The 11,200-nt window shown below is 40.4% G+C and overlaps 1 protein-coding gene across 1 annotated transcript; it reads left to right on the top strand.

Moving 5' to 3' along the window:
* The first annotated feature begins 5,930 nt into the window (after nucleotides 1-5,930).
* On the top strand, nucleotides 5,931-10,707 carry stard4 (StAR related lipid transfer domain containing 4). The gene is made up of 6 exons (XM_084158974.1): nucleotides 5,931-6,064; nucleotides 6,356-6,467; nucleotides 6,701-6,750; nucleotides 7,699-7,825; nucleotides 8,102-8,216; nucleotides 8,825-10,707. Exons 2-6 carry the CDS (start codon nucleotides 6,363-6,365, stop codon nucleotides 9,061-9,063), a joined length of 636 nt encoding a protein of 211 aa, XP_084015100.1. The 5' UTR covers nucleotides 5,931-6,064; nucleotides 6,356-6,362; the 3' UTR covers nucleotides 9,064-10,707.
* The last annotated feature ends 493 nt before the right edge of the window (nucleotides 10,708-11,200 follow it).

Here is an 11,200-nt window from a genome sequence, read left to right as displayed (position 1 = left end):
CTCGTTTGAAGCCCCTGCGCATCAAGGGGCGTAATTTCAGCAAAACAATTAAGCTCATTTATTTACTGCATTTCTACACAATTTTAAAACACAATTTAAAGAAGAGCAAAAACAAGCGAAAATTGACTCCAGACATTTTCACCTTGTTTCTGCAATTTCATTCACCTCAGTCATTAGGGGACTTGCCTAAACATCCGACTGTTACCCTATGGATATTCAGTCTGAAAGAAGTATGCCTAAAATAGAAGCAAGAGTCTCTACAAGCCAGAATGTTGAATAAAATGATATTTACAAGTACTTTACCGGTTGTCCGTGCTGTTTGTCCTTTTGACAGTAGGAGGTGGAGATAGGGTTAACGGGGGGCCAGGAAAGTGTTGTTTCCCCGTCTTTTTGCGGCGCCAGTAAATTCTGTTTCTTGTTTTTTCATTGGCATTGCAGGTGATGCACAATATAAACAATAGCCGAATGTAACCGAATGTAATCATCTGGAAGTGTTAGTGAAATTTGCCTGCTGATTGCATGGGACAACTTTCAGTCTCTGGTTCGGTAGGCTCAGCCATTGGAAAACAATGGGCGAAGCTCAGGGTTCCAAAGGCAAAACATATTTTGTGGCTAGCATTTGATGACAACCGAGCACGCTGCCAGACTTACATAATTACAAAGAGGAGATTCTCATGATTAAAATGGTGCCCGACTTGAAAAATATATATATATACACATTGCGAGTTATTTTTCGAAATAGACAGACACACCTAGCTATATTTCTCCTATAGAAATCAATGGGAAGACCTCAGACTTTGTCATTTTTTTGTTGTTGTTGATGTTTTAACTACCAGCGTGGGAAGGTCTCATTGCCAACAATAGCGAAGCAGGCATTTTGACGTAGAACAATGGGCTGGGAATAGAACGTTCTGAAGGCGAGTTGGTGCCACGGTGCTCAATAGAACTAATAGGAGCTGGCAGGGTGAAAAATGCCCTAAAATAAGGCCTGCTTTTTCGTGATTACTTCAAAACTACGACAAGCAGCTGGGACATATGGTAATATTATGAAACTGGGCTCCACGGCGGATGCAATGAACTCGTTTTTATCAGATAAAAGCGTTAAAAATGTCATGTGTCCAGCCTACCATAGTGTGCAAGTGTTTGTCAATATTGCCAAAGCAACAATGTATACAATATACATTGTAATAAAATAATAAAGATTAACAAATAATAATAAAAAATGGTAGTAAATAATAATAAATAAATACATTTTGTTATTTATTTATTGTTATTAACTACCATTTTTTATTATTATTTGTTAAGCTTTATTATTTTATTACAATGTATATTGTATACATTGTTGCTTTGGCAATATTGACGCAATGTTTTTCATGCCAATAAAGCAGCTTGAATTGAATTGAATTGTCACAGTGCGAATTGCAAACCAATAAACAGACCAGCTTACTGAATGTCGGGTTGATAACACTTCCCTGTGGATATTTTGTCTCTGATTACCTCCGACATAGGGACAAAAATCAGCTGACAATAGGTAAAGTAAGTTGAAATGAAGTTTGTTCAATATTCTGACTTGTAATAAGACTGTTCGGCAATGCTGAGCTACATGTTAGAGAGGAGAGTACGTATTTCACACTCAGGATTCAAAAAGAGGCTAATAGGGCACTTAATATTCTACAAACTCATGTCATTCAAGAATTAACTGCTACGCACTAGCTCAGCACCGGAATGAAAACTCTAGTTTAGTGTCAAGTCAAACAGCAGTTAGCCTACCTACCCAAAGCCATCTACTACAGCCATCTTTACCTCTGCACTGTATGGAGGAAAAGCCAGCCAGCCAGGCAGCTTTTCCTCCCGCCCCCAGGTCCTAAAGTCAACCTATTATATCGCTAAACTGCATTAGCCTTCGGGATTTTAATAGAAAATATAAACGCAACAATTTCAACGAGTTTACTGAGTTACAGTTCATGTAAGGAAATCAGTCAATTGAAATAAATTCATTAGGCCCTATATGGATTTTTCATGACTGGGCAGGGGCACAGCCAAGGGTAGGCCTGGGATGGCATAGGCCCACCCACTTGGGAGCCAGGCCCACCCACTGGGGAGCCAGGCCCAGCCAATCAAAAATAGTTTTTCCCCACAAAAAGAGAGAAATAATTAGAGAGAAATAATTTAATTTGAGAGAAATAAGCTTTTCGTGGGTATGGAAAAATTCTGGGATCTTTTATTTCAGCTGATGAAACATGGGACCAACACTGCCATCAAATCAAAGTTTATTGGTCGCGTACACAGATTTGCAGATGTTATCGCAGGTGCAGTGAAATACTTGTGTTTCTAACTCCAACAGTGCAGTAATAATACCTAGCAATACAAAACAATACGCACATAATACAAAAAGTAAAAAGAAAGACATTAAGAAATATCAGAACGCGCAATGTCAGAGTCCATATATACAGTGACATACGAAAGTATTCACCCCCCTTGGCATTTTTCCTATTTTGTTGCCATACAACCTGGAATTAAAATTGATTTTTGGGGGGTTTGTATCATTTGATTTACACACTTTGAAGATGCAACATATTTTTTTATTGTGAAACAAACAAGAAATAAGACTAAAAAACAGAACTTGAACATGCACAACTATTCACCCCCCAAAGTCAATACTTTGTAGAGACACCTTTTGCAGCAATTACAGCTGCATGTCTATTGGGGTATGTCTATAAGCTTGGCACATCTAGCCACTGGGATTTTTGCCCATTCTTCAAGGCAAAACTGCTCCAGCTCCTTGAAGTTGGATGGGTTCTGCTTGTGTACAGCAATCTTTAAGTCATACCGCAGATTCTCAATTGGATTGAGGTCTGGGCTTTGACTAGGCCATTCCAAGACATTTAAATGTTTCCCCTTAAACCATGAGTGTTGCTTTAGCAGTATGCTTAGGGTCATTGTCCTGCTGGAAGGTGAACCTCCGTCCCAGTCTCAAATCTCTGGAAGACTGAAACAGGTTTCCCTCAAGAGTTTCCCTGTATTTAGCACCATCCATCATTCCTTCAATTCTGACCAGTTTCCCAGTCCCTGCCAATGAAAAACATCCCCACAGCATGATGCTGCCACCACCATGCTTCACTGTGGGGATGGTGTTCTCGGGATGATGAGAGGTGTTGGGTTTGCGCCAGACATAGTGTTTTCCTTGATGGCCAAAAAGCTCAATTTTAGTCTCATCTGACCAGAGTACCTTCTTCCATATGTTTGGGGAGTCTCCCACATGCCTTTTGGCGAACACCAAACGTGTTTGCTTATTTTTTTCTTTAAGCAATGGCTTTTTTCTGGCCACTCTTCCGTAAAGCCCAGCTCTGTGGAGTGGACGGCTTAAAGTGGTCCTATGGACAGATACTCCAATCTCCTCTGTGGAGCTTTGCAGCTCCTTCAGGGTTATCTTTGGTCTCTTTGTTGCCACTGATTAATGCCCTCCTTGCCTGGTCCATGAGTTTTGGTGGGCGGCCCTCTCTTGGCAGGTTTGTTGTGGTGCCATATTCTATCCATGTTTTAATAATGGATTTAATGGTGCTCCGTGGGATGTTCAAAGTTTCTGATATTTTCTTAGAACCCAACCCTGATCTGTACTTCTCCACAACTTTATCCCTGACCTGTTTGGAGAGCTCCTTGGTTTCCATGGTGCCGTTTGCTTGGTGGTGCCCTTTGCTTAGTGGTGTTGCAGACTCTGGGGCCTTTCATAACTGAGATCATGTGACAGATCATGTGACACTTAGATTGCACACAGGTGGACTTTATTTAACTAATTCTGTGATTTCTGAAGGTAATTGGTTGCACCAGATCTTATTTAGGGGCTTCATAGCAAAGGGGGTGAATATATATGCACGCACCACTTTTCTGTTATTTATTTTATAGAATTTTTTGAAAAAAGTTATTATTTTCATTTCACTTCACCAATTTGGACTATTTTGTGTATGTCCATTACATGAAATCCAAATAAAAATCAATTTAAATTACAGGTTGTAATGCAACAAAATAGGAAAAACACCAAGGGGGATGAATACTTTTGCAAGGCACTGTATATACACATTGATTGTACAAAACATTAGGAACACTTTCCTAATATTGAATTGCACCCCCTTTTGCCCTCAGAACAACAAGTTGGCCGGATGTCCTTTGGGTGGTGGACCATTCTTGATACACACAGGAAACTGTTCAGCATGAAAAACCCAGCAGTGTTGCAGTTCTTGACACAAACCGGTGCGCCTGGCACCTTCTACCATACCCCGTTCAAAGGCACTTAAATATTTTGTCTTGCCCATTCACCCTCTGAATGGCACACATACACAATCCATGCCTCAGTTGTCTCAAGGCTTAAAAATCATTCTTTAACCTGTCTCCTCTCCTTCATCTACACTAATTGAAGTGGATTTAACAAGTGACATTAATAAGGGATCATAGCTTTCACCTGGATTCACCTGCTCAGTCTATGTCATGGAAAGAGCAGGTGTTCTTAATGTTTTGTACAGACAGTATGGACAGTAATGAATAGAAAAGGTGTGTACAGCAGTAGCTAGACATTAAAGTGACCAGTGTTCAATTACTCTATGTACATAGGGCAAAGCTTACCGGGTGGTAGCCGGCTAGTAACATTGACTAAGGTTCAGGGCAGGGTACTGGGCAGAGGCCGGCTAGTGGTGACAGTCTGATGGCCTGGAGATCAGTCTCTCGGTCCCAGCTTTGATGCACCTGTACTGTGTCCTCCTTCTAGATGGTAACGGGGTGAACAGGCCATGGCTCGAGGTCCTTGATGATCTTCTTGGCCTTCCCGTGACACCGGGTGCTGTAGATGTCCTGGAGGGCAGGCTGTGTGCCCCGATGATGTGTTGGGCTGACCGCAGCACCCTCTGGAGAACCCTGCGGTTGTGGATGGTGCAGTTGCCATACCAGGTGGTGATACATCCCGACAGGATGCTCTCCATACCCAATTGACGCCCATGCACGCAAGCCGTTTTGGTACTCCCCCTCCATTGTAAAAAATACTTTGGAAGCTATAGAAATGCATTTATTAATGTCTACATTCGTTTTTGACAAGTATATTCTATTATAGACACATTAATGCATACTTTTAAATTATATTTTGTGAACTTAATATAACAATTTAAAATAAAATAAATATAAAAACATATTCCTTAAAGTAATTTTTAGAGAGTAGGTTACTAATTTTACTGTCCCCACTACAACAAATAAATACTTAAATACATGTAATTTTGTCCTTGACACATTTTTTAAAAATACTGTAGAATTCCATTCATTCCCTGCCTATTTCTAAAATGTGTCTTCTTAAAAGCTGATTTGAAACCTAATCCTAACCTTAACCCTAACCTTAACCACACTGCTAACCTTTCCCAACCCTAACCTTAAATTAAGCCTAAAAAGCAAATTTTTGTTTTCATGAGTTTTACAAATATAGCCAAAATATCGATTTATATGATATTTTGACTTTGTGGCTGTGGTAACTAGTGACACCCCTTATGAGGAGTACCAATATGGCAATGTGGCTTCAAATCCTCTCCTCGGTGCTATCTGGGATCCTTGGGACGTTCCTACCCTAAACCCTAAACCTAACTTTAACCCTTACCTTAACCCTGACCTTAATCCTAACCTTAACCCTTAACTTAACCATTTTACATTTCAACTTCAATTGGGTAGGGATGTCCCAAGGATAGCATGGATCATTGGGCAATACATAGCATGAGCAATCCAGGGTTTATACACGTCACTGTGCCGTTTAACACATTAGCTTGCACAAGGAGCGCACCTATTCATGCAGGTTCATATAAACTCTCCACCCTCTGCCACTACTGCCACTCGATGGTCCGATATACAGTAAAGCATCTGACCAATAGGAACACGAAACATACCAAACACAGGAAACGACTAGACTTCTGATTGGGTGATAGAAGAGCCCTCACCTCACATACATGGACATACTTCTCGTTCACGGTTTGCGGAAGTGTCTACTATAAATATATTAAAACTAAACCACTATCGTAAATTACAACACCATTCAAAGGTAAGGACTATTTGGTGAAATACCTTACGTGAGCTGAGAGATAATTGTCTGATTTAACTGTGCAGTATCGGGGTGTCAGATTTCAACAAAAAATAACCGGCTTCTAAAGGGTCGGGCAAACTGTACCGCTGTTTTCTTTTGGTAATGAGCATATCAGCCATAAAAAGCGTACAATATTCTGGTAATTGAGCTGTGCTAAATAAGCCATCAATATAGATTTGCTCATAATTGCTATAGGCCTACATTTAATAAGTTACAATGTGGATTGATGTTTGACATTGTTTTGAATAGGGTCAAAATGGGAAGCTTGCAAGACCCCAGTGCTTTGACAGCCAGACTGCAGAAGACCCTCATCTCTTACCACAGCATGGATGAGAATGAGTGGAGGGTAGCCAAGAAATCGGTGGGTGATACAGTATTTTCACAGTCTATTTAATCACCTCATATACTGTAGGCTCAAAAGTTAAAAGGAACTAAAACGATGTATACCACACACAATATGCTATCTTCAACCACTTAAACTTTAATTTCCTCCTAAACTCATTTTGTGTGTGCAGAACCGCACTTGTACCCGAATGTTTCTTCTGCTACTATGGGGTTTCCACTATCTTTATGTTTTTTGATCCTACATTGTAGAAAGATGTCATGGTATGGAGAAAGTCATCAGAGGAGTTTCATGGCTATCTGTAAGTATGGGCCTTCTTCAGTGGTGTAAAGTACTTAAGTAAAAATAAGTACTACTTATTACTTTTAAGTACTACTTAAGTTGCTTTTTTGGGTATCTGTACTTTACTTTACTATTTATATTTTTGACAACTTTTACTTTTACTCCACTACATTCCTAAAGAAAATAATTTACTTTTTACTCCATACATTTTCCCTGATACCTAAAATACTCGTTACATTTAGAGTGCTCAAGCAGGACAGAATTATGGCACCTATCAATATAACGCTTTGTCATCCCTAATGCCTCTGATCTGGTGGACTCACGAAACACAAATACTGTGTTTGTAAATGATGTCTGAGTGTTGGAGTGTGCCCCTGTCTGTCCGTAATAAAAAATTATACGAAAATCGTGCCGTCTGGTTTGCTTAATATAAGGAATTTGATGTATAGCATTTACTTTTACTTTGTACTTTTACTCAAGTATGACAATTGAGTACTTTTTCTACCACTGTACTTAAGTCGCTCTGGATAAGAGCGTCTGCTAAATGACGTAAATGTAAATGTTAAGTACATTTAAAACCAGATACTTTTAGACTTTTACTCAAGTAGTATTTTACTGGGTAACTTTCACTTTTACTTGAGTCATTTTCTGTTAAGGTATCTTTACTTTTACTCAAGTATGAAAATTGAGTACATTTTCCACCACTGGCCTTCTTTCAGTAATGACCCTGGGCATAAAATCACACATATCATGCCTATATTCTGTGTTTTATCCATATTGCAGTCAATACATTCCCTTGAAAAATAAAAAGGAACCCACTGGCCACATACGCCAATTAAACGTCTATTTCACGTTGGTTCAACATAATTCAATTGAAATGACATGGAAACAACGTTGATTCAACCAGTGTGTACCCTGTGGGAAGGTTTATTTGTCTGATCTGATGTGTGATGGTTTTATCTTGCAGGTATAAAGCCCAGGGTATGGTCGACGATAACCCCAATAGAATAGTGGATTACATACGCCCTGGGCCTTATCGATTAGACTGGGATAGTTTGATGACAGCAATGGACATAATAGAAACCCTCGATCAGGTAAACCCATCATCACTTAAGTTCTCATTGATAACTTGATCAAATTACAAAAGTAGCTTATTTCTCTCATGAAGATACATGTAGACTGCACACAGATTTTTGTTTGTGTAATTCTTATTTTACCACACTTAAGTAGACCCACTGCCCTAAATATTACTCCATTGGTCAGAATAATGATATTCCATCTTCTTATTAGGTTATATATGAGGGCTTTGTCACAGTTAGCATGTTATCCCAAATGAATCAATGGCTAAGTGTATCTCTGTCTGTCTGCAGGGCTGTTGTGTGATGAGGTACGCTACTGCAGGCCAGCTGTGGAACATCATCGCTCCCAGAGAGTTCATTGATTTCTCCTACACCACAGACTACCAGGATGGCCTCTTGTCTTGCGGTGAGTAGCGATGTAGTGATGGAACCACAAGGGAAGGTAGCATAATGAATACAAAAGTGTTGTGTGTAAGGAGTCTGTTGTTCACTGCTTTCTTCTAACTACAGTATTAGTATCTAACTAAAATGCTGAATCCCAAACAGGCTCACAGGTTTGACATTTAAAGACTGTGATCCAGGAAATGTTTTCTGTGTAATAGCTCTGTGTCTGTGTAATAGCTCTGTGTCTGTGTAATAGCTCTGTGTCTGTGTAATAGTTATGCGTCTGTGTAATAGTTCTGTGTCTGTGTAATAGTTCTGTGTCTGTGTAATAGCTCTGTGTCTGTGTAATAGCTCTGTGTCTGTGTAATAGCTCTGTGTCTGTGTAATAGCTCTGTGTCTGTGTAGGTGTCAGTGTTTCCCTTTCTGTCCAATTTCCAAAGGTCATGGTTAACCAAAACATTGAAATTGTTCTAACCTTTAGGGAGTACTATTTTTAAATGGAAGGAGTATCTTTCCTTTCCACAAGCCTCATAGGTCTATATGCAGGGTCAACTTATATTAGGGAGAACCGGAAGTCCACTCCAGAAAGTTGTCTGACCACTGATTTCTTCTGTCTCCACTCTCCACCAGGTATCAGTGTGGAGCATGAGAAGCAGCACCAGAGTTATGTCCGGGGCTTCAACCACCCATGTGGCTGGTTCTGTGTGCCCACCCCAGACAGCACTACCACCCCAACCCAGAGCCTCCTGACAGGGTACATTCAGACAGACCTCCGGGGTATGATCCCCCAGTCTGCCGTGGACACGGCCATGGCCAGCACCCTCATCAACTTCTACAATGACCTGCGCAAGGCTCTGAAGAAGGCCTAACCAGTACTAGCCCGGTTGCCAGATTGGTTTATGCTTTAGCCAACTGTCGTATTTGTTGTTATACTGAATGTATGGGATGGCAAGGGAATTAAGGGGTTGGCTAAAGCACGTTCAAATCTGGCGACTAGGCTAAACCAATACATCCTAACAGCACTCCTTTTCAATACACCAATCGATTGATCAGTCAGTCTACACTCCACCCTCATAGAGGGCTACTGAGATCCAACTCCAATGCAGTCCAACTCAGCGTAGGATCCAGTTTAAGTCCCGTGTAGCTCAATTGGTAGAGTATGGCTATGGGCTCCCGAGTGGCGCAGCGATCTAAGGCACTGCATCTCAGTGCTTGAGGCGTCACTACAGACCCCCTGGTTCGATTCCAGGCTGTATCACAACCGGCCGTGATTGGGAGTCCCATAGGGCGGCGCACAATTGGCCCAGCGTCGTCTGGGTTTGGCCGGTGTAGGCCGTCATTGTAAATAAGAATTTGTTCTTAACTGACTTGCCTAGTTAAATAAAGGTTAAATAAAATAAAATAAAATGGCGCTTGCAACGCCAGGGTTGTGGGTTCGATTCCCACGGGGGGCCAGTATGAAAAAAAAAATGTATGCACTCACTAACTGTAAGTCGCTTTGGATAAGAGCGTCTGCTAAATGACTAAAATGTAAAAAATAAAAAAAAGTAAGTTGAAACAGGTAGGAGTTAAAGGACATGTGGTCTGACCTGGTCTGCTGCTCCCTGGACTTTGGAGTTGGGACCTGTTATTTGTCTGCTCTTTAAATCGTTATATAATACTGAAAATTGCTACGAGATTAAGGTAGTACACAAACACTAAAGCACTTGATCAATGTTTGCCTTTTTTGTTGATTTTTTTGCTGATTTTGGACAAACATCAAACGCACCCAACAAATTCAATCGTTGGGGGTAGATAGATACAAATTAAAGGTAGACAGACAGCCAATACAATCAATGTAATGTTACTTTTAGTTGGAAGTTACATGTGAAAGTATTTGCAGGACTGTATATTGGAATTTGACTGGTGCTAATATAAATTGGTGATGTCCAACAAATGTCTTCAACGATAGCTACCGGTAACAGTATCCAGCCAGACATGCATCTATCTGTTTACGTTTTTATAATAATAATTAACCGTATCTCTTTGGACTATGATAGATCTGCAGTAGATATCAGACACTGATTTGATATTTGTCCCAAATATACCTTGGTGAGGCAATAACAATGTCACTGCCAAACAAACTCCATGATAAAAAGAACAACACCAATAGGAGTAGGAAAGCCTTGTACTGTACACTAAAGGCCTCGTGTAAAATAGTTTGCCAGACATTTTTGAATTATTTTCACATCTGATGGATAACCAGCTCAATATCAAGTACAGCATATTATGAACACTGTAGATTGATGCATTCTTTTGAATTTCATGTGTGTTTGATTTGTATCCCTTCTTGCCTCCCTTAAATTATTGTTCTGTAATGTAACAGAAGGAAGAAATTGGATGCCACACATACCTTTTTTAAAATCCTTTACACCTCTCCCTATTGTTCCTTGCCTTAGGACTAAATAAACCTGAGAAGATTACTTAACAATTCCATACTGAACACAAATATAAACGCAACATATAACAATTTCAAAGATTTTACTGAGTTACAGTTCATATAAGGAAATCAGTCAATTGAAATAAATAAATTAGGCCGTAATCTATGGATGGGCCATGGGTGGTCCTGGGAGGGCATAGGCCCACCCACTTGGGAGCCAGGCTCACCCACTAGGGAGCCAGGCCCAGCCAATCAGAATGAGTTTTTCCCCACTAAAGGGCTTTATTACAGACAGAGTTTCATCAGCTATTCTGGTGGCTGGTCTCAGACGATCCTGCAGGTGAAGAAGCCAGATGTGGAGGTCCTGGGCTGGCGTGGTTACACATGGTCTGCGGTTTTGAGGCCAGTTGGACATACTGTGAAATTCTCTAAAACGATGTTGGAGGCGGGTTATGGTAGAGAAATGAACATTCAATTATCTGGCAACAGCTCTGGTGGACATTCCTGCAGTCAGCATGTCAATTGCACACTCCTGTGGCATTGTGTTGTGTGACAAAACTGCACATTTTAGAGTGGCCTTTTATTGT

This window comes from Coregonus lavaretus, assembly GCF_964263955.1.
Source record: "Coregonus lavaretus genome assembly, chromosome: 4".
Classification (NCBI taxonomy): domain Eukaryota; kingdom Metazoa; phylum Chordata; class Actinopteri; order Salmoniformes; family Salmonidae; genus Coregonus; species Coregonus lavaretus.
The sequence above is the reverse complement of the archived record's forward strand: the minus strand, read 5'-3'. Positions and strand labels throughout refer to the sequence as shown.